Below are 24,605 nucleotides of genomic sequence, written 5' to 3' on the forward strand. Positions count from 1 at the left end.
GGCAACAGTGCCAGGGGCTGCCCTTCAGCCACTGGACATCAACCAAGAGGCTCTCTCTCTGAGAGAAACCCGAAGCCAAAAAAGGAAGGCTACCAGCCCAACATCGTAGGAGGAAGAGCTGGACCAAGAGATCAGAGACTTGGAGGCTATACACCAGCAAGTGCAGAGAAAGAGGGAGAAGATGCTTCGGCTAGCTGAACTTCAGAGAAAGATTGATGAAGCTACCGAAAAATGCGTCATATCATGCAAGATGACTAAGGACGAAGGCCACAACAGAGAGAACTTCGTCAAAGAAGCCCAAGCAATGACGACAAATGGTATGATGATTTTCATCATGGTAACTTTGCTTTTGATGATGCTTCTCCTCTAGCAGCAGAACTGTAGGCTACCCCATGGCCACCATCCTACAAGCCACCACAACTTCCCATGTATGATGGGCATTCTGATCCGAAGCAGTTCCTCGTGAGCTATGAGGCAACCATATCATCATATGGTGGTAACACGGTTGTCATAGCGAAATCCTTTGTCATGGCAGTTAGGAGCGTGGCTCAGACGTGGTATTCTTCCCTTCGACCGAGAACGATCACGTCGTGGCAAAAGCTGAAGGACATGCTGGTAACTAGCTTTTAGGGTTTCCAGACGAAGCCAGTAACTACCCAAGCTTTGTTCCAGTGTACGCAAGACCATGAGAAATATCTACAAGCGTATGTCTGAAGGTCTTTACATCTCAGAGCCCAAGCGCCCATGGTGCCAAACGAGATTGCCATTGAAACTATGATCAAGGGGCTTTGACTAGGACCAAGGATGCAGTATTTTGCCAGGAAGCCACCACAAACTTTGGAAAAGCTCCTCTAGAAGATGGACGAGTACATCATGGCTAATAATGACTTTCGGCAGAGAAGGGAAGAGGCCTAAAGATACTCCGAGATGAATAGGGCTTCAGAGGAAGGCTCCACTCTAGACATGTCATAATAATCCACAATCCTAGCACAAGCGACGACAGAGGAAACCACGCTCAAGGCCAACAGCAAAGCTCCTAGTCTTTAGGGATACAACAAAGTTCATACCAGCCACCAGCCCCAAGAGGCAGAGGAGGAAGAAGCTTCAGAGGAAGGTTCAGTTCCCAACCCAGAAGGTTGTTCTGTTTATTCTGTGGGGAGGAAAAGGGACATACAACAAGGATGTGCTAAGTCACGATCCAGAAGCAAAAAAGAAATAGATGAAGCCAAAGCGCGGCAGAATCACCCGAAGCAGGTCCTGTACACTGCTTTGTGCTATTGTCCATACATTCCCCAGTATGTGGGCAACCAGCAGCCCACATCATCAGTTGCTTTGGAAAGTCATTCTCAAGCTGCATGGGCTCCGCTACCACCACCACCACCACCACCTATGGTACCAACTTTGACCCATAATCAGCAGCCAGAAGGGCACCACCAAGTGCAGCAACAGCGTGACACATGTGAAGAGCCTGCAGCTCGCACAGTCAACAACACTGTGCCCAAGTCAAGGCACATTTACTGAAGCAATACAGAGGCACGATCAGAGAATTTTCATACTTAATGTACTCTTTACTTTTCTGTCTTTATATTTTTCCCCGAAGACAATATAAGAAGGTTCAACCTTCGCCCTGTTGTGATGAGTCTTGGGTTACACTATCGAGTGTAACAGGAAGGGTGACGAAGCTCCAAAGTCATTCCTAAGGGGATGCAGAGCTTAGCTTCAAAGTCATTCCTAAGGGAATGCAAAGCTAAAATACCACCTAAGTAAAAGGTGAAGAAGCTCCAAAGTCATTCCTAAGGGGATGCAAAGCTTAGCTCCAAAGTCGTTCCTAAGGGAATGCAGAGCTAAAATACCACCTAATTAAAAGGTGAAGAAGCTCCAAAGTCGTTCCTAAGGGGATACAGAGCTTAGCTCCTAAGTCATTCCTAAGGGAATGCAGAGCCAAAATACCACCTAAGTAAAAGGTGAAGAGACTTCAAAGTCGTTCCTAAGGGGATGCAGAGACTTATTTTTATCTTTTGTGCATCAACGCCATTTGCATCATACCATCACATCATATTGCACGACATCGCATCATACATCATTTTGCATTGACACAAAAGTTAAAAAAGAAGGAAAATTGCTCCTTCAAACATACCGGCTAACCCAGAGGTTAAGTCTAGCTTCAGTAAAGACTCATGAAAGAACGTATCAATAGAGTAAGATCCATGCTTTTGACAGAGGTATTGACATACGGGGTATATACCTTCGACAATGGTATTATTATGCAACATTTATGGCGAGAGCTTTAGAGTCGCTTTGGCAAAGAAGGGGGATTTCTTTCTTTCTTTATAAAGTGTGAAAAGAAGGGAAGGTGTTTTTTCCGCCTACGGCTCAAAAACGGTACGTAAGAAGATTTCACGCCTCACAAAGAAATATATTACATCATTAAATATACAGATAGTTGATAAGTGTTTCTTACAAAAGAAAACTTGTATACAGAGAATCTAAATTCTTAGCAAATAAGCTCTAGTCATCCTCTTTTAAAACTTTATCGGCAGCTTCGTTCAGTAGTCTGTTGACAGCTTCGTCAACGGCTTCATTAGCAATCCTAATTACATCGAGCGCCCCCTTCAGAGATGGATCAGCTTTAGGGTCGTATGGGTCCAGAGGGAGAGAAAGCTCAGTTGTACCACAGTACAAGTGTATGTTACTAACGAAGCTAAAATAATTCACGAAGCCATGTTCTTCGGGCCTCTTCCAAGGCGTCATGAGATTCTTTCTCTTTCTTCCTAATTGCTTCATCAGCTATCTCTCGGTCACCCTTCAGCCATACTTCTGTCAAGAAACCTCCCAAGGTATTAGGCCCACCTACAGATATCCTTGTCCTAAGGATCTTAGACAGTCATGCAGGTGCGCACAATGGCTTGGCAGGTCCGGTTACCTGTATCTCGATCAATCCATGATGAGGCAAAGATTACCCATGATGAGGCATGTGGCCAGTTAAAAGGTCCTCAATCATCAAGCCTACATCGGCTCGGTCCTTAAACGACTCAGATGGAGACACTACACTGAGACTCCCTTCTCGTGTAAGTCACCCGCCTGGTCTCATCTTTATTATTTAAAACCCAAAGTTTGGTACCTGACAGAGGTACACTTTTCAGATGTTGAACCCATCATGGCCATGATGGGTTCACCATCATAAGTCTTTTCTATGTAAAAATCTCCATCCAGTGTGAAGCATCACCTTTTGTTTTAAAACAAAACATTTTATTTTCTAAAGCAAGGCTAAGCATTAGAAAACTTGTTTATATAAAACAGTCTGGTATGCACCAGACTGTCTGGTCCATCAGTTGTCCGAGAGCTTGTTTTGCGGTGCTCTCTGCGTAAGTTGTCCAGTGAGCCATCGATGCACCAGCTGACAGCCCTCCTTAGGATTTCTTCACTCTTTCTTCTTGGGCTATTTTTGGTCTTGTGTCTTGGACTTTTGCTGAGTATATGTTGATCTTCTTGGAGTCTTTTTAGGCTTTCCTTTGAGGTGTTGCATCCTCAGAGCCTCAGTCCAATTCACTTTGCATCCTGTGAACTACAAAACACATACACTTGGAGAACATTAGTCCACAAGGTTATGTTGATCATCAACCACCAAAATCCTTAATCAAATGGGTCACGGTCCATTTTCCATACAGAACTAATTCCGCGAGGGTCGGCTGTTGGGGGGCCTTTCTCAGCTGAAGGTCCTCAAAACATTGATTCAAAAATTATTTCTAAGTTTATTTCAGGCTTAAGCGGGTGATTGATGAAGGATACCTTTGCCCGAAGCAATGTGCAACTGATAATTGTAAAAGCATGTACTGTTTAATTTATAAAATATAACGTAAATGGTAATGGTAATGATTCACACTTAGTACCAATGATAACAAATTTAAATAGGATGGTATTAGTTTCTAGTATGGTATCTGATTACGTTTGATCTAAACAAACATAATCTAATGTTATCAGTTACCGATCATATTACAAATATGTAAACCAAACGACATCTAAACGTAACAAACAGGTAACTACAATCATCTCAACTGAGGCGAAAGAGCAGACATAACGAGCAGAAGCCTGCAATATAACAAAAGCCTATTCCAGCAACAGACAAGACAGAAACAATGATCCATGAAAGTATCCTGACATCAGCTAAGAAGCCTTCTAGACGTCAGCGCCCAACTGAGTGATGGATAAATGCCTCCTTTGCCAACCTTCTGACTCGAAGGCTTCCGGCCTCCACGGTCTTTTTTTTGCTTCTTTTTCTAGAGAATAGTCCAATATTCCAACCAATGACAATAGAGGAAAACAACATCACAAATCGTAGATCAATTTATTATTAAAGCAGATAGCACTGCCCCACACCCTAACATGATCAGCCTTCAAAGATCTTTATTAAAACTGTCCAGCTTGTTACCAAATAAAGACTTAAGTGTTTTGTAACATAAACCGTAACACCGATAATATTAAAATTATGTTTGTTTAAGTCCAACCGTAATCAAATATCACACTAGAAACTGATGCCAAAATCATGTTTGTTAAATCCAACCGTAATCAGATATCACACTAGAAATTGATACTATTATATTCAGTTATATTCAAACTTGTTAACATTAGTAATGGAGAGTATAAATCATTATTATTGTCTTTTATGTTATATTTCGTGAAGCAAATCAAGTGTGAATCATTACTATTTCCATTTATATTATATTTCATAAACCAAACGGCACATTAACATCATTCGTTACCGACTGCAAATTTAAAGCAATCTACTCCAAATGTATTTGGCTACTGGACAATCAAAGAACATATGTTTTGTTAATTCAAAAAGGCAACAGGCGCAACAATCTGTGGCACCTTTATAATTTCTGTTTTTAAAGTTTTCTTTGGAAAAGATTTAATTCTTCAGAATCAGCCAAAGGAAAACCTCAATTTATTCTATATGTGCAAGAGCAAGACCAACATTAATTAACAATGCTCAACTTTGTTATCTTAGAGCATCTCCAGTGGTTATGTAAACAGATTCCTAAATCTTAGTTTAAAGAGTTATTAGAAAAAACTCATCTCCAATGGTATTATAAATGTTGTTGGTAAATTTATAAAGTTGCTACATTTTTCTTCCTTATTGCTACATGTGGCAAACTCAAAGGGACTTCCCAAAGCTCATTCCACACGAAATCGAAGCCTATTTTCTTTTCTATTTCGCGCGTTATTTCTTCCCCCATGTTTCCCACGCTTCCAATGGCGGCCATGCTAATTTTATATTATTTAGTTTCATGGAGTATACTTATATATGAATAACATATGGATTTTTAGTTGTATGTTCTGCTCCTATATACGGTTTCTAAATTAGTTTCATGTGTATCTGTGGCTAAAATTCAGATAGAATTGTATGTGTTTTTAGTTTACATAGAACTCTTGAATTCTAGGTATGTGCAATCTGATCGTGGCCGTCCTGCTGTACAATCTGATCGCAGTTGAAATAATTCATGGGGCACTGATTTCTTTTATGAAACACATGTAGACTAGCAACTAGTACTTAGTGACAATTAAACTACCACATGCTGCGAGTATGTAGTACTACCTGAATATCTGATGAAGGAGCAAAACCAATGAGCTAAGACCTTACACACAGATGAAGCTGATCGTGATTTCATCTACGTGCTTGCCTGGATCAAGACAAACTAGACCCATTTAAAAAAGGCCCTTTCAATTAAGTTGAGTTGGCATTATTTAAAAAATTTAGCAACTGAAAATAGAGAACTATTGAAGAACATGCAATTTTTTACTCTCTATTATTATTTAGCAACTCTCTACATCGTCTTTTAGGGAGTTTTATTTTACAAAACTACTGGAGATGCTCTTAGGAAGGCAAACGGGAAGGTAAAAGGAGCCTTTTTCACGGACGAAACACTTCAATGGTCCAAAAAGTACGGCAGCTGCATGTGCGTGGTTTAATTTGAAGAAAGAGAAACACCGGATACAATTTCCTCGCAAACGTAGACACCTACGATACAGAGAACAAACAGCAGCCTCCATGCACAAGACTGATGCAAGAGGCTTCATAGTTGCTGCTTCCCACAGGGTTTTCTATGTCAAGTCGGCTGGTTCCTCCCTTTCTGCATTCCTCGCCCACCTCCTGACACCCATCTCATGGTTCCGCCACCACCTTGGACGCCGATGTGTCTGGTTCCTCACGCTTATCCACTGGAGGTAACTGCTGCCAAATAGACACACACAAAAGAAGCATTTCCTCAGAAAACAGTGTAAAAAGAATCAGGTTATCAAACCACTGCTGTTCTGATGCTCTTGAAAAGTAGCTTGTTCACAGCAAAAGATATAGGCCTTCAGAAGTTCGGTGCGTGGCGGACTGGCGGTCCATCCCAGAACCCCACCAGCTGACACACCTTACGGCTAAAAGGATTTCAGTCTTCCAAAAAGAATCCAAGATAACTGTATCAGCAAGGTTCAAGCAGAACAATTCACACCTTATCTTGGAGACGCATTATCGTCGATATTAGCACTCTATCACCAACTACATGCCTCAGCTTCTTCACTAGTTCACCTCGGCTTATTTTCTTGCTCTGGCAAATACAGTCTACAAGTGATTTTGGATACCACACAAGGGAAGGTGACTTCAGGTCAAAAGATGAAAAAAGTGTACCAGACCTTAAACTCTTCATAGCAACCAATAATCACGTCCATATTCTCAGGAGACACTTTGGTAGAGATCGCTGCAAACAGCATGGAGAAAGGCATCCAAGGTGAGCTTGGAGCCTTTTCCATCGAATCTCCTAGCATGGGGGCTGCACATCCACCTCCCAATGCTGGAGGTGCCTCCAGGTTCATCTCCTGTTTTATGCATAAAAGGAAGTTGTTAACTGGTGCTTTAACCAACTCCAGCGTGGCTAAAATAGCATGGTTTCACAGGGAAACTTATCATATTTGGAGGTTTCTATCATAGATAACGAATATAATCAGCTCCAAGTTATAATCTCAATAATGCAATCATGTCAATTATTGAGTCAAATCACAGAATCTGAATTACTGCACTCTTGCTGCTCCAACAGTGGAACTCTTCTGTATATCAAGTTAGCAACAGTTGTCTCTAGTGTTACAGTACTATCTTGTTAATACCCCATGTAAAGCATCTTACCTGTGAAATACAATCAGGTGAACTAGAGTTCAACACCAGTGATAGATCAGACGAATTCTGACAGTTTTCTTGCGATACAAAGGAATCTGACACAGAAAATGCTTAGTAGTAAGAAAAATTGGGATGCCACAGATTAAGAAACAAATAAGTCAAACAAACTGAAGCCACGGTAGCTGCAGTTAGTTACCTTTGGTTTTAGAAGGCAATTTGACAGTGACTACAAACTCAGAATAGATATGACTATTCAGATTCATATCCCACACAACGTAATGCCGTGGATTTTTAAGGTCGTCTACTCCACTATCAAAATACTTATTACTAGGTTGGCACTGCTTAGATCCAGGGTGAACTATTTCTACGTTCCCCATTATTACACGGCACAACATCATACGGACAATGCCATTTTCATCAACATCAGAGTATTTCACACTGCAAAAAGTAATACAAATATTGAATTGGCAACGGTTAGAGGAAGGGAAATGAACTTGGTGAGGAAAGAGAATAACAAAATGAAACAGTATTTAGTTGTTGTTATCTATCAAAAAGTGTGTGCAAACATCTGAGTCATAGATGCAAACATAACAGAACTCAGAAAATGTGAATGGCTACGAAGCATAGATAAGAAGATACGAGAGTTAGGTGCCAGCAACACTTTAGGAAGGGGGGAGAAAAAAATCCTGACATATATGTAATAATTGATATATCAAGAACATACCAGGCATCCGAACGATTTGCTGGTGTAAGGAGAGTGCCCTCTCCATAGGCTGCACACTTATTGGGAGGCTTATCAACTTGCAAAACACCATTCAGCATCATTACATGCACAGTGCTTTTGGAGCAAGGAAGCCATGCATAACGGACATTTGCGTTTCCACGATGACATCCGGTAACCTGTACTTGCTTTTGGTGAATATGGTAACGGACTTGTCCGTGGTCATCCAATAATGGAGTCCTGTAGATTCCAATAATGTCCTTGGATTCAATAACTGAACCCATCCCCTGCAGCAACAGCTTCTCCACGGCTTCAATAGTGCGCTGAGCACGGGATACCTCACCCAGATTAGCTTGGTGTGGTAGTAGGTTACAGGCTGTAGGCAACAAAGTGCATGACTCATTTTCTCCAATAGCTTCTCCCATATCACAATATTTTTTTACAATGAAATTCTTTTCAGCCCTAGCTCTCTTAGGACTAGAAACATCTCCAATACTTGACTCAAAGTTTGAGCTTTCAGCAGAACTTTCTGATGCTCCAAACTGGTGATTCGTTTCTCGTGTCCCATTTCGCTCTTCACTAATGTACTCATGATTTCCGTTGCCAAAATCTTTCTTCATAAATAACTTCTGATCTTGTATAAATGATTCCGGGAAGTAGCACTTTTCATTTTCATCGATCCAAGCAATTGGCCTCTGAAAACCTGTCTTTGTGTCTATGAATGTCATATGGGCAAAATCCAGCAAAAATAGCTGGTTCTGATATCCTGTTTCTGTGATCATCTTTTTTGCCCTGAAGTCAGCTTGGGCCAATTTGACAATCTTTTCTGGAAAGTCTTTCCAGACAGCACCTTGGCGAAGCAAAATACGCTTAGGTGGTGCACTACTCATGAATTTCTTATAGCTCTGCAAAACCTGCTTGTTGAAGTGGCACACGATCTTTGCCTTACGGTCTTTATCAAGATGAAACCTAACAGCAGAATCATTGACAGTATGCTGATGCAATTCAGAGGTGCAGAATACGCCAGCAGCATATGCAGCGGGGCTCTCCCGCTTTCTCTTGAGACTATTTATGTTCCTTCCACATTCACCCAATACCTCTCCGTTCATCGCAGCCATTATTGCTAGCAGATATAAACACGGACCAGAGACTAATTCTTCCAGCCAAGCTAAACTCGAACAAGTCTACTATTTACACTAATCTAGTAGAGAAGCTTCTGAAGGCGTTCAACCTCATAACTGATAGGCATAAAACGAAGAAGAGTCGGATAAGAAACGAGAAAAGACAGAATGATCCTGCAAAGAGAAAATCGACAGAATGCAGTAAGATACATTTTTGCTGCATTTGAAATATATACAACAGAACAATATTGGATTACAGCAGGACACTCAGAAAAGGATTAACTATGGTATCAATTTTGCAGTAAGACCCTAGAAAAACAAATCTTAATGTTGTCACTAGCTGTTATATATTAATCATGGACAAAAGTGCACGTATCTTTTGTCATGGTGCAACAATGTCTTTCCACGCAAAATAAGTCAACCGATTGACCAAAGATGCCTAGGGTGTGCTGCAAGCATACAGACAGATACAGAGGCTTTTACTCGTATTGTTATTAGTCATGAAGGTCTGCGGCAAGAGGGAACATGGTACTTGTACTAACCTTGATGGCATAGTTATGAAATAATCTATTGAGTGATGAATTAAAACACAAAAAATTATCTTTCATGCACAAATTAGTAGTTAACCATGAATTTAACTGAACATGGAGTAAGAAAACTTGTATCTTAGACCATATCCATCGCATAGTACATGGAAGGAGAGTGAGCGACTCATCAAGTAATAAAAGTAATATCAGAATAAGGTGCATATGGTAAGATTCAGCGAAGTTCTGACAAAATTCAATCAGTTTCCCCCATGGTTAGTGATCCACACGTTCACGCAAGGATTTCACATAATTTAACAAGTAATTAAACAGGACAGCAGTCACAGGAACTTTAAAAATTGTAATTTTGAAAAGTCAACAATAATCTCAAATCTGCTTTAGCCACAACAATTTACATCTTCATAGTACATCTAACTGACATCCAGCATATCCAACATGGGAGGGCTAAAGTTTCTAGATCGAAACTACACATATATACAAGGGGATCATCTTCGGCGAGCAATCAGACAGTCAGAGGAGCAGATGCAGATCCGTCGATCGACGATGCTTACCTAGGGTTAGTAGCGGGGACGTAAGCAGGGGCGAAGGCGGACGAAGAAATTGATTGCTTCATCTCTCCCTATCCTATCCCTTTTGCTCCCCCCTAAGACTCCCCTACAGACCCCACTTTATCCTCAGGCGATAGCCGGAGGTAAGGGGAGCTTCTTCTGCTGCTTCCCTCCCCGGCGATGTTGGACAGGTTAGGGGTGAGAGCAGCACGAATCGACGGCGGCGGCGGAGCGCGAAGGTGAAGGAAGACAGGAGGTGTGCGGCGGTGGAATACTAGAATTATTGGACAGGCCGGACCGCCGGAGGAGACGAGATGAGGGCGAGGTCCACGCACGCGCCACACCTTTGCCGTGACCCCACTTGCATTATTAGCAATTGCGTTTCACCCACCGCCCTTCGTCCTCAAGCGCTCTCCGACGCATGGGCCCGGACCCACCTGGGCGCGGGTACGCGCGGCTCGAACTTGGATGCCAAGTTGCCCCGCTTGTTTCCTTGCGCCGTAAGCAAAATGCCAACGGCGTCATGCCGACGTGTGTGCATCGGACGGTTCACAAATGCGGTCAACTATCTCTGTCCCCACAGCAGCCGCATCACGGCCGTCCAGACATTGCAGATTTTTATTTTGTTTTGGTAAATTAATAAAAATCCTACTAGTTTGCGTGCGTTACCGGGCCAAAGGCGACGTGCTGATGCCGGATTCTTCTGATTTTTTCCTACGTTCATATTTGCCTTCGCAGCCAATCGGTGTTTCCAATATTATTTATGATGAGTTAGTTATTTGTACATTGCTATGTTTTATATATATATTATATAGATAAATATTGCATAAATATGTATTTACAATATTTATCTTTTGTGTAGCATAATATTCTTAATATCTATCATTTCTAAAACACAACTGCAAATGAAATGTATTGGTTAACAATTGAGTGTTATGTCCTTGGACGACGGGCTGGTTATATTTTTTGTTTCTCCACGCTCGATGTGGGGAACCCTGGCACCTAGTATCACCGCTCGCATGAGAGAGGAGATGTACGCAGGAAGATTATTGACACTTAAATATAGTAGAGATAGAATCATAGAGATAAAATATAAGTTATTGGCTGGCTAGTGGGCCAATTTATATAATTTTAGTGAGTTGCATTTGCATGTCCTGTTTCACGAATCTCGCCCACGCCATAGGGGATTTGTTGGCCGATCTAAACAACACATGCGTTCTCTAGGTGGTTTCCTACTCCATGGCTATGCAGCGGAGAAAACCATTGTTGTTCACTCGTTTTTTATTCCTTTAAGAGACAAAAAAACAAGGCAACACAATTAAATTAAGCTTCACCTTCACCCTTCATTCTGTCTATCTCGAAGGAAAGATAGAATGAAGGACTAAGATGTTGAGAGTTAACAGAAAACAAATGTTGATCATTAAGAATGAAGATGATGTAGTGTAAAGGTGAAACATATGATTCAACCTTGATGGGCAATGCTTCCTTTTTCATTTTATTCTTTAATAAAGGATTATAAATATACCTTCGGCTACTTGAAGTTACAATGCAAAGGTAAGAGAGATACAACTTCGTAGGCAGAGCAAAATAATTTTCCCTAGGCTAAAAAGCACCCATAATGTATCGCATTGTTCCTCTATTTATAGAAGCGAGGTACAATTTCAAAAAAATTACAATTATGCCCTTAAGCCTATACGTTTGTGATATGACCATGCCATTAAGCAACACATTACAACCCCCAAGTCATACTACATCAACTCAAGTACAATCAATAACATCACCAACCCAAGCCTTTGATGGACCAATTACACGTAGCCGAGCTAAGAAGCTACAGCAAGAGGTGCACGCGCTACTTTATGAATTTCAATTAAACACTAATGAGAACTTTATGCTACCTAAGTCGTGTATGTTGATATTACTTAGGTTCACCAAAGAGGAAGGACAACGTATCAAGGACGAGTCAACAAGAAGAGCTATGTCCGAGTCAGTCCAGCGCAACAGAACCGTCCAGAAGAAACAGTCATATCTTTTGATTCTCAAAAGCTATGAAGGCCCATAAGTACTTTTTAGAAAGCTCTTGAAGTCTAGTTTCCAATGCTTTTAAAGCCGACTTAATCAAATCTACCAGAAAGGCAGCCGACCTACTTTAGTGCTGACTGGTCAGAAGTTCAACAGTCTGCTTGATGACCAAGTTTTCGTATTAAACTTTATCATTCTACGAAGTTTCATTAATCATGCTATATATGGTGAGAAATTTTATCAAGTTAGCTTTCCAATGCAACCAGTCCCACGTCATTTGAAGATTCCTAGAAGAAGTTATTGTCAAAATACTGAAGGTTGCGCAGAAGTCAAACAGCCACACGGAAATCAGCTCTGCAGATCTCCCGAAGAGGCTCCTTCACATTAGCACGTGAAAATACTTTTGTTTCATGTTTATACCTCGCTAAGGCTGGTTGTTACTAGTATAAATACCCCCCTATGTCTATGATGTAAGGCAGCTTATGAGAATCTAAAACAGAACCCCTTTGTTCAGCTGTGTGCTAACAAATATTGAGAGTGATCTCTACCCCTTTGCTCTTGTGAATTCCTTCGCGGGATTGCAGAAGCGGCGGCTTCATCCGCTCCCAATTGGTGCTCCTACTCCCTTTGAGGTCTCCTCGATTGATTGTAGGTTGTGTTGGTTGGTTCTTTGAGAGTGTGGTTGGGCGAATCCTCGATTCAGGCTGCCGGTTAAAGACGGTGGTTGGCTTCGAGTTTTATTTGTCAGGTTGCACTAGTTATTGCTGCTTGCAGCAAGTTATCTTGGCTTCTTTGAAGCTAGTTATCTAAAGATTGATCCTACGTCGTGAAGATCGGGCATCGTGACGCATCATCTGGTATCAAAGCCTCAGTTGCCATGGTAGGATTCTTTACCCTTAGCTACATATATTTTGTGTTCGTCCTATCCACCAAAAAGCCATAAAATATTTTTGCCATAGCCTTTTCTTTCAATCTGTTGTTCCAGTGAGTTTTGTTAAGTTTCAGTCCTTAGAATCTTTGTTTAGTTGCTGGTCACTCTATCCTTTGTGTTTCCTTTGAGCCTCTTATATATATATATATATCTGAAAATATCCACAAAAAGAGTATTCTGAAAAAAAAACCTCATCATTGCCTTCGCGTTAACTTTGATCCTATTTAAGTTATAGCTGCTGGTTGAGTTCTTTGTTAAGTATTATAAAGTGTGCAATATCATATCAGATCTCTGTGTTTAGTTCTATAAAAAAAGTATCAAAAAAAGAGAAGAAAGAAAAGTACCAAAGAAAAGTGTTGAACAAGATTGTGAAAGAAAAGTAGAACAATCAGTTTGTTTATGTGCACAAGTGCTGAAAATTTTATCAAGTTTTTCAACCAGTTTGCTATTGTCATTTGGTGCAAAATTTTGGTTGGATCTGATTGCAACACTTGCATTCCAATCATACTCCTTGTCTGCATCAAATCTGAAATTTCTTGCGCGTGTGTTTGATCTATTTACATCACTCGTATCTTGTGGTCAGCACTAGGCAGGGAACTTCTAGTTGGATGGTTATTTAACTTTACAATAACTAGGATTCAGATTGCATCCCTTGTTTATTATTCCCCACCAAGCTCCACATATAAGCCATCGCAATCGGTAATCTGGTCTTGTATTTGCTTAACCACCACTTTCTTGTTACCACCACACATTTTCTTGCAACCCGCAGGGAACTCATAAGAGCTTTGGTTGGTAAGAGTGGTGAGGTTGTGAGATTCTATATAGCTTCATATTCCACCTATATTTGTTGCCTTGTTGCCACTAACTTCGCAGGAAGATGGATCCCAACGTTGAGATTGAAGAATGTGCCACCCTGATACAATTCAATGAGCTCAAACAAAGCATAGAAGCCAAGCAAGATCTGTTGGCACAAGATCTTCAGACACTTATGGCTGAAATCAGAGGTCGTTGTCGACTCCCCGACGGTGTAAGAAACCATGATGAAGATGGGGAAGAAGATAAAGGAAATTATTCTATAAGAGCAAGTGAACAACCTCACCACTCTTACCAACCAAAGCTCTTGTTGTTCAGACGAAGAGCAAACCATTGCACGTTTCATGGCTGGGTTACACCGCAACATTCAGCGTATTGTTGAGTTTCAGCCGTACCAAAGTCTTATTGATTTGGTACATCAAGCCACCAAAGCTGAACGCCAGCTGCAACAAGATGCTAAGAGCAGCAAGCCCTTGTCATATGGTGCACGAACCATGACTGGAGGAAGCAAATCGATCTCAAGGTTTACTGTTGCATCCTCAGCAACAAAAGGTTCAACTGGAGGCTTGCGATCCAATATTCAAGGCAATTCTAGTGGAAAGAACGGTGCTGCTCCAAACACGAGTTATAAACCAGCCGCATCCACCTCAACATCAGTGGGTTCAACAACCAAGAGTAGTGGTATTCAGTGCTTCAAGTGTGGAGGTCGTGGTCATGTCATAAAGGAGTGTCCAAATAATCGAGTGATCCTTGTGACTGATGATGGAGAATATACATCAGCTAGTGAAGAAGAAGCTGAAGCAGGAAACGAAGATGACATTGATAAATCCGAAGAACATACGGGATGTGAATTTGAGTATGGTACTACTCTTGTGGTTACACAAATCTTGAGTGTTCAAATGAAAGAAGCTGAAATTGGACAACGACATAATCTTTTTCAAACATGAGCAAAAGTGCAAGACAAAGTAGTAAAGGTGATCATTGATGGAGGGAGCTGCCATAATCTTGCAAGTCGTGAGATGGTTGAAAAGCTTGGTTTGAAGTTGTAGCGACACCCTCATCCATATCATGTCCAATGGTTGAATGAATCGGGAGATATCAAGATTGGTTATAAGGTGAAAGTTCCGTTCAAGATTGGAGAGTATGTTGACACAGTGGAGTGCGATGTTGCACCCAAGTCTGTGTGTCATATGCTGCTAGGAAGACCTTGGCAATATGACCGATATTCTCAGCATTGTGGAAGAACAAATCAATACACGCTAGATCTGAAAGGGAGGAAGTTTGTACTCAAGCCTATGACCCCTCAACAAATCATGGCTGAACATCTCTACTACTCCTTATGTGTTTAGTGTAGGCGTCCACAGTTGTGTGTTCTGCCATCGCGCGTTTCGATTCTCCTCCCCGCGCCCGCAGTCCCCGCCGCTGTCCTCGCGCCAGCAACGCTCGCAGTCCCCGCCGTGCCCGCATTCCCCTCCGCGCGTCCACACCACCGTGCGCCAGTTCTGCCACCGCGCCTCCCCCACCGCCGCTCCCTCCGCGCACAGACGCCTCCCCCACAAATCGCGCTCTTTCACCACGGTCAGTCGCACTCCCTCGCCCCCCGTGGAAATCTCGCCTCCTCCACCCACGCCATCAGCGCTGCCTTCCACCCTCGCCCTCACCCCGCCTTCTCGCCTCCTCACCCAACTATAATGGCGCTGGGTCGATGGAAAGGCAGCCTCTGCGCAGTCGACGGAAGGTCCGTCTCCGCTCCGCTCGCGTCCACACCTCCATATGCCCCCGCCCCCCGAGTTCCAGCGTCGTCCGGACCCTCTCCCATCCCGCACCCATTCCTGTCCGTCTTTGCGATGCGCTTGGCGCCCTCACCACCTCCACCTCTAATCCACCTCCCCAGCCATCTCTGACCTCACCGCCTTCTCCCCTAATCCGAACGGGATCTTCCCATCTGACCCGCCATGGCGCCATCGACACGCCGCACCAAGCTCGTTTGCACCATGGCGCAGAGGCTCTTGACCGGGCACGATTCTCCGTGATGGGCGCGCGGCCTCTACTCCGTGATGGGCCTCTACAAGCGAGGAGATCGAGGAGGACATCTACTCCGTGACAGGCGCGCGGCCTCGCCGCCGCCCTAGGCGGCGGCCTTGCCCCGTGCAGAAACAGCTCGATGTGAGTACCCGCTCCCTCCGGCCTCCTCCGTCCCTTTACCCTGTTCCACTCCAGGGACTCATATGTAAATTTCGTAAAACCTTGCGTCCCCATATGCTCCTCCCCGGCTTGTGGCTGTCGGAGATCACCGTCGAGACCTACCGGGTGCCTGACCACCGGTGAGAGACTGTGTTGTCGGCCCATAAAGCACCGTGGAGTCGTCGTCCCATCGGCGAGGGCGCAGGAACCCTGAAAGGAAAATTGTCCAAATTCACAATATCTGGTGTTGTCATTCTTTCTTTTAACTCATCTTCTGCTGGTGATGTTACCAAGCTGCTAAAAACGATTTGGCTACTTTGGCTGCATTGTCCAAATTCACAATATCCGTCGTCCCCGAAGCTGTTGGTGGTAGCGGTGCCTCCGCCCATGGGGATACGACATGGTAGGAGAGAGGGTGTGTGGCACCGCTCAAGGGTGCGGGGGCACCATTGGTCTCTGTCGCGCCGCCGCAGTGGCGACACACCGTGCTGGCGATGTTGGTAGGACCGTAGGAGGAGGGCCTTGCCGCTCGCGAGCGGGGTCGATGGCCAACGACGCACGCACGGGGCTCTAAGGTTCGTGTCAATTGTCAACTCTCTGCTTCATGTTTCACTCATAACTTGCGTCTTAAGAAAAGCTCTCTGCTTTTTTATATAATCTTGGTTCGTGTCAATATCATGTGCCAACTTTCAAAAAATCTAGATTGATGATTTTGAAAAAAACAATGGTGTATGCGTTGTCTCAAGTAGAGTCTAAGTTCTTGGCAGCTATTGTTAATGATTCGTGAATAATATCAACTGATTGTTTTCCTTTTCTTTTTAAAGTTTTACAGGATCATGCGCCAACACAAAGATATGCCAGTTTTGGGTAGCGGTTACTCTGTTACTGGACAATGTAGTGAGGATGTATAAACCTTGATGGCTATTTACTTTACTAAACATTGTAGAATGATATCCCATTCCCTTTTGTTATCATTTATTCCGTCAGCATTCCAAAAAAAGAATTTGATGGCTCATTTTGAAAGTATGGCTTTACAGCTTTAACATGGTGTTTTTGGCTTTCTGCGTGCAATTTGGTGAGCCTCAAGCAATGCTTGTGCAGTCCTTTGTTTCTTGATTTTCACCACTTACATTTTTTGTTTGTTCTTAGCATTTGTTTCAGGTAATCAGGCATGCACCGCTGCATCATGTATTCTTTTTGGGTGCATCATTTTCTGATTTTGCCCTTGATTAATCAAGATGTGTAGCTATGCCACTGTTAATCACCTATAGTCCAGATTATGGTAGTCCTTTTAGAGGAAAAAACTCAAGCAAACTTCCCAAAAATTTTGAACCTAAACAACCCTCAAGAGCTTGGCCAGTGGGAACGACAACTCCCTAGGCCGCATATTTGCTTGAACTAATTTTCCTTCGGAAAATGGAAACCCCTTAAAAAAGTAGGGTTGCCAAACTAGCCTTATTGTTCGGAAAAACCCTCACATGTTACTCCAGCTGAACATAGAACTATCTTGAGTTATTTTGTTTGCTATTCATTGATGTTGTACTTTCCGTCTGAAGTTGACACTCAGAAGTCCCTCTCCAACTGAATGTAGTTGATATTCTACAAGACATAATCGTTTTCAACCACTCAATTCAACAGTTTGTTTCTGACAGCCAAATAAACAGACCAATTTGTCTTCCCCTAACAAAAATACCAACTGCTTCTGTTAGGCACGAAGTGTTGGGTTCATTTCGATGACTTTCATAGTAGTAACTGTTTCATGCCTATTGCCTTTTTGTCTGAACAATCCATTCTCTCCTGGTAGTCGAATCCACGAGTGGGGAACTAGATGTGCTATGAAAATGATGCTTATAGTTATTGCATTCTCCAATAACCGTTGCAGCAAATCTCAAGTTCGAGTTTGAGTATAGCTTTGTTAACAATGTTAGAAGACATGACATGAACCTGATTAGAGAACTATGTTTTCTACTTGAGCTGTGTCTTGTTTGGGATGGAATATTTGTCATTATCTTGTTGTGAACCAGCTATGTTGCTATGCCCTTGAGTTATACTGATGGGGATGATCTCACACCTTTTTATTATGCTTTGATGGTCGTCAACTCTGTACAACAATAAAAGGTGAGTCCATAATCTCTAAATTCTATAGAGTAATACCATACTATTCTTTTTCTCCACTTCTCATCTTACATCCACTTCATAAATAGTTAGATGGCTTGATTTAGTCATTCTATGCTTGCTATGTTGCACGGTTTATTTTTGTCCTATATACTCCTTGTGCACAAGTGCATTTCTATAATGTTGTGCTGGTTGCTTTAGGATCTGCTTGCTGAATTTGTCAAACGGTCTTCTAACCAAAGGATACTGTTACTAGCAGTATCCAGTAAACATTGATGTTTTCATGTTCTTGGATTATCTGATATCTGATCTCAACCTGGTTAACTTGCACATAGAAAAAGTCGTATGTGCCTGCGTGCTTGCCCCCACTTGTGCTCAGGATCGATACGACTATCGACTTACGTTACCTTCTTTCCTCTGTTACGCAATGATTAACTTATTAGCATTGCTAATATTTGCCAAGGTGAGATCAATCTACATTGCACTAACTCTTCATTATTCATGGACACCGCACTGTCCGCATATTTTTGGATGACGCAAGGGAAGTAGCTTGATTGTTTTCGCACCGTGTTTTCCCTAGCGACTTGGATGATACGAGGGATGATGCTTCCATTATACAGTAGAGTAGTGTTGGTGACATGTACGCATTGTTCAGGACATTGTACTTGAGGCCTGTTGTTATTTTATGGCAATAGTAGATTATTTGCGGCAAGCCTCTGAACCATCAGGTCACAGGTTCGAAGCAGCCTCTACGCATTTGCTAAGGGAAGGTTTGCCTTGGTTTATCCTTTCCCAAATCCCATTCATGTGGGAGCCTCCGGCACTTGGTGTTCCCTTATGTTTCTTATTTGAGGAGTTTTTTTAGATAATTGAGGTAATCTCTGGTTTCAGCAAAAACTAGGGATGAAGTGCTACTTAAAAATGTGGGTACTAGGATTTGAACCTTGGTAGGTGGTGTCATGCATCCACAATTCTGAATTGACACAAACTGGTTTGTTCAGATAAAAGAAGTTATTTTGTGGTGAAACAATAAATCAGAATGCATGACTGTTTCAGCTTTCTATGAATTAGACTAGCAGAGACGTCTTAGAAATAATGTTCATTTTTCAGTAATGCATGAATACATCAATTGTTACTATTATTGTGTACTCTTATGGTCAACTTTCTCTTGGACATTCCTTAAAAACATTCCCTTAGATAATTATGATCTTTTGGAACTGTTTTTTTGTTTTCAGCTGCAGATACCTTAATGAAGCAGTGACAGTGACAATGCTCCAAAAACAAGCAGTGATGTAAGCAATGAGAGTGACAATGACAATGACAATGCAAGGTCTATTGGAAGAACAACCCAATGTTTAGCACAAAATATTTGCACCGATCAAGAAATGCTGTCCAGTGATGACTGTGATTCCAGTAACCAGGAACCTCCCCCTGTTTTCCAATATATGGAGCATGATGCACCATATGGAAGACAACCATTAGCAGATATGGTATGTCTTTTTCGGTTCTTGTGCAACCAAATGTAGTATTTGTAACCTAGCTGACAGTTATATTTTATTAATACCTACAGATTTCAGTATTTGCATGTAAGTTTCCTGATCTAAATACATACAAGAGCTGTGATCTTCTCCCGTCCAGTTGGATCTCTGTAGCCCGGTACTTGCCTTAACTCCTTTAGCTATTGGTTCATTAGTTACATAGCTGTCTTATCCAATGAAAGTTGATTGCAGGTATCCCATATACCGGATACCAACATGACCTACGCTACAAGATCTAGATGCTTGCTTTTTAACATTCCATTCATTGTCAACAACACCTGACGATGAGGGCTCGTGTTTCTTCTTGGATAAGACAAGTCGACGACCTGCGGCAAGAAACAGGTGAGCACTGATGTTGCCAAATGCTTCCTACTCAAATTCAAGTACGACCGCTCATGCTGACCTATGCTTTCACCATCTATGTTCAGAAGAAACAAAGCGCCCAGATTGATGTAACGGCTCAGCAGCTCGGTGAGCCTAGGCCGGCCTTCAACAACGGCATCCAGCGCAAAGCTGTGGAACCGGAGAGAGTTTCTAGGGCTGCATCGCCAACACGAACAACCAAACCAGCAAGGTTTGCAGGACTTCTTTGCTGAACTCCTCACACTGGCGGTTAACACTCCGTTGTACCGCTGGCAGACCTGACACACACATTTCTCTTCACTTTCCGTTTGCGCAGAGGCCTTCCGGCACCACCACCTTCCCAGACTGGGAAGGAGAGGAAGGTTGCCGTGAAGCTGTCGAGGTTCCAAACAGCAGCCACTTGAGCTCGTGCAGAATCAGAGAGGGAACTGTTGTTTTGTCGTCTGTCTGCTCCAACGACGAGTTCTAGATTCCGTTGACTTGTGTACACTGATTGTTTCTGCGAATTGTGTGGTGGAATTCTTCTACTCTGTTACCCGTACTACCACCAACATGATTCTTTCTGTAATATGTTTTGGAATTTGATCCTTTCTGTAACTTAAACTGGGGAAAGAGAAGTGATAACGATAATGGGAAATGAGAAGAGAAAAAAATACTCTACAATAGAGTCTATCATAGTGATGTTTGTCGTTCCGTATCAATGTTTCATACAAATCTTTTACTTCCTTTGCAACACACGGACACATATCTATAACAATATAACACACATATGTATATAAATTATCGTGTCATTATACGGTTCCGTTGCAACGCACGGGCACTCACCTAGTTTTTACAAAAGAAAACTGAAATTAGTACAACAAGTAGAGGAGGAGAAGAGCAAAATAAATTGAGTGTCGTCCACAATTCGGTGAGCGAGTGCTACAAGCCAAATTCAAGAGATAAAAGGAAGGAAGAGGGAGAACATCTAGTTATGCTAGCCACAAAATCTGAGCTGAGAGAAGTGAGGAACAACCCATATCAAGTACTCTTTGTACTTGTGAACAAAGATGTTTTGATTTCTCCTAACGACATAACATCTCTTCCTAGTGTTGTGGCTGATCTTTTGCAGGACTTTGAAGACGTGTTTCCACAAGAAACACCGGCTGGACTACCTCCAATTCGAGGGATTGAGCATCAAATCGATCTTATTCCAGGGGTTGCGCTTCCTAACCGTCCACCATATCGAACCAATCCTGAAGAAACTAAGGAAATACAAAGGCAAGTGAAAGAACTTCTTGATAAAGGTTTTGTTCGTGAAAGCTTAAGCCCTTGTGCTGTTCCTGTGATTTTAGTACCTAAGAAAGATAGATCTTGGAGGATGTGTGTTGATTGTAGAGCTATAAATAATATTACCGTTCGCTATCGCCATCCTATTCCATGGCTAGATGATATGCTTGATGAATTAAGTGGTTCCACAATTTTTACTAAAATTGATTTGAGAAGTGGATACCATCAAATAAGAATGAAAATCGGAGATGAATGGAAGACTGCATTTAAAACAAAATTTGGGTTGTATGAATGGTTAGTGATGCCCTTTGGGTTGACTAATGCTCCTAGTACTTTTATGAGATTAATGAACCATGTCTTAAGAACTTTCATTGGAAAATTTGTTGTTGTCTACTTCGATGATATTCTAATTTACATCAAGTCTTTTGATGAACATGTGAAACACATTCGACAAGTTTTAGATGAGCTCAGAAAGGAGAAATTATTTGCTAATCTTGAGAAGTGCAGTTTTTGCACAGACCATGTTGTGTTTCTTGGCTTTGTTGTTTCAGCAAAAGGAATAGAGGTGGATGAATCCAAGGTGAAAGCCATCAAGGATTGGCCAGCTCCAACGAATGTAAGTCAAGTAAGAAGTTTTCATGTTCTTGCTGGTTTTTATAGAAGATTTGTGCGAGATTTCAGTACCATCGCTTCTCCTTTAAATGAATTGACAAAGAAAGGTGTTGAATTTAAATGGGGAAACTCACAAGAAAATGCTTTTCAAGAATTGAAGAAACGTTTGACTGAAACACCTGTACTTATTCTTCCTGATTTCATTAAAACTTCTGAAGTAGAATGTGATGCTAGTGGGATTGGGATAGGAGGAGTTTTAATGCAACAAGGAAAACCTATAGCATATTTTAGTGAAAAATTGGGAGGTGCTCAATTAAATTATTCTGTGTATGACAAATAATTGTATGTTTTGGTCCGAGCGCTTGAAACATGGCAGCACTACTTATGGCCAAAAGAGTTTGTTATTCATTCCGAACATGAAGCTTTGAAGTATTTGAAAGGGCAAGCCAAACTGAACCGTCGCCATGCCAAATGGGTTGAGTTTATCGAAACATTTCCATACATTGTGAAATATAAGAAAGGTAAGGACAATGTGGTCTGAAAGTCGCCTAGAGGGGGGGGTGGATAGGCGAAACCTGAAAATTAAAACTTTATCCCCCAACTAGATCCTTTGATTAGTGGTTAGAACAAGATGAACAATTATCGGAGTATAAAAACTAAGTTCTTGCTGGTAAAGAGTATAGCTTTCAAATAAAGCGGAAGTGATAAATCAATACAACTAATAATTCTATGATAACAAAGCAAGAAAGCTTAGATGAAAACAGAGCACTAACTCAAGTTCTTTTCTTGCGGAGTGTTGCTTCACTTAAATGAGATTTTAACTTGAAGCAACACCAAATGATATGAGCAAAGAATAGTGCAAGAGAACTTAGAGTAAGGGAAAGCAAACAAATCACAAGCAAAAGCACAATGAACACGGGTGATTTGTTTTACCGAGGTTCGGCCCTCGAAGGCCTAGTCCCCGTTGAGGAGTCCACTTAAGGACGGGTCTTTTTCAACCCTTTCCCTCTCTCCCGATCACACAAGGATCGGCGAGCTCTTCTTCTTCTCAAGGATCACTCTCGATCCCACAAGGACCACCACAATCTTTGGTGTCTCTTGCTAGCTTTTACAAGCCTCCAACACTTTGGAGGAAGTTTGAATGGGAGTCAAAACTCCACGCGCAAATGAACACAAAGATGAAGCATACACTATCTCTCAATGAATCTCACAAGGCACTAGGGCTAAACTCAATTGAGTAGCTCTCAATTGCTCGCTCTCTCTTTTGTGGCACTTGTGTTGGTTGTAGTGGGCTAGATCTTGTGTATAGGATGTATCAATGAATATATGTGGTTGGGAGGGCTTGAGTATGTCAACTAGATGACTTGGAATGTTGCTTGGACTCCCTCCTTGTGAAGTGGCCGGTTGGGGTGGTATTTATAGCCACCATCCAAAAACTAGCCGTTGATGAAGTCTGCTGGCGATGGGCGCACCGGACAGTCCGGTGCACACCGGACATGTCCGGTGCCCCAGCCACGTCATCCTATCCGTTGGGGTTGGAGCTGGTCGACCGTTGGAGGCTTTGTCCTCATGTGGCACCGGACAGTCTGGTGCACACCGGACAGTCCGGTGCCTCTCTGATCCTCTGCTCTGACTCCTGCCGCGTGTACTGTTCTGCACTGTTTACTGTCAGAGTCGACCGTTGGGCACAGATGACCGTTGCTCCGCTGGCACACCGGACAGTCCGGTGCACACCGGACAGTCCGGTGAATTTTAGCGGAGCAGTCTTCGTGAAATCCCGAGGATGACGAGTTCCGGAGGCCGCGGTTCGTTGGCGCACCGGACATGTCCGGTGCACACCGGACAGTCCGGTGAATTATAGCGCGCCGGCCTCCGCGAATTCCCGAGGGCGAAGGGTTGAAGTCGAAGTCCTCTGGCGAAGGGTAGAAAACGAAGTCTACGGGCGCACCGGACACTGTCCGGTGCACACCGGACAGTCCGGTGCCTCCAGCCAGAGGTGCCCTCGGTTGCCTTATTGCTCCTTTGTTGAATCCAACACTTGGTCTTTTTATTGGCTAGATGTGAACCTTTTGCACCTGTATAACTTATACACTAGAGCAAACTAGTCAGTCCAATATTTGTGTTGGGCAATTCAACCACCAAAATTATTTAGGAACTAGGTGTAAGCCTAATTCCCTTTCAATCTCCCCCTTTTTGGTGATTGATGCCAACACAAACCAAAGCAAATATAGAAGTGCATAATTGAACTAGTTTACATAATGTAAGTGCAAAGTTTACTTGGAATTGAGCCAATATAACTACTTACAAGATATGCAAGGAATGTTTCTTTCTTATATAACATTTTGGACCACGTTTGCACCACATGTTTTGTTTTTGCAAATTCTTTTTGTAGATCCATTTCAAAGATCTTTTGCAAATAGTCAAAGGTACATGAATAAGAGTTTGCAAAGCATTTTCAAGATTTGAAATTGTCTCCCCCTATTTCAAATGCTTTTCCTTTGACTAAACAAAACTCCCCCTAAAAGAGATCCACCTCTTAGTGTTCAAGAGGGTTTTGATATACCATTTTTGAAATACTACTTTCTCCCCCTTTTGAACACAATAGGATACCAAATGATAAAGACTTTTGGAAAGCACTAAGTTTTTGAATTTGGTGGTGGTGGTGCG

The 24,605-nt window shown here is 42.3% G+C and overlaps 1 protein-coding gene across 10 annotated transcripts; it reads right to left on the bottom strand.

Moving 5' to 3' along the window:
• Nucleotides 1-5,781: 5,781 nt before the first annotated feature.
• On the bottom strand, nucleotides 5,782-10,527 carry LOC101027199 (putative inactive poly [ADP-ribose] polymerase SRO1). Of its 10 annotated transcripts, none has more exons than XM_008646026.3 (7): nucleotides 10,098-10,462; nucleotides 7,884-9,175; nucleotides 7,356-7,597; nucleotides 7,169-7,254; nucleotides 6,682-6,864; nucleotides 6,501-6,596; nucleotides 5,782-6,232 (listed from the first exon to the last, which is right to left on the bottom strand). In XM_008646026.3, exons 2-7 carry the CDS (start codon nucleotides 8,996-8,998, stop codon nucleotides 6,164-6,166), a joined length of 1,791 nt encoding a protein of 596 aa, XP_008644248.1. In that variant the 5' UTR covers nucleotides 8,999-9,175; nucleotides 10,098-10,462; the 3' UTR covers nucleotides 5,782-6,163. The 10 variants fall into 10 exon arrangements, 6 of the variants coding, with proteins under 6 accessions (XP_008644248.1, XP_020393123.1, XP_008644250.1 ...); XR_004849264.1 differs by having other exon boundaries at nucleotides 5,784-6,232; nucleotides 6,682-7,092; nucleotides 7,884-9,118; nucleotides 10,098-10,478; XR_004849261.1 differs by having other exon boundaries at nucleotides 5,891-6,229; nucleotides 6,682-7,092; nucleotides 10,098-10,527.
• Nucleotides 10,528-24,605: the final 14,078 nt, after the last annotated feature.

Source organism: Zea mays, chromosome 5, assembly GCF_902167145.1.
Source record: "Zea mays cultivar B73 chromosome 5, Zm-B73-REFERENCE-NAM-5.0, whole genome shotgun sequence".
Classification (NCBI taxonomy): domain Eukaryota; kingdom Viridiplantae; phylum Streptophyta; class Magnoliopsida; order Poales; family Poaceae; genus Zea; species Zea mays.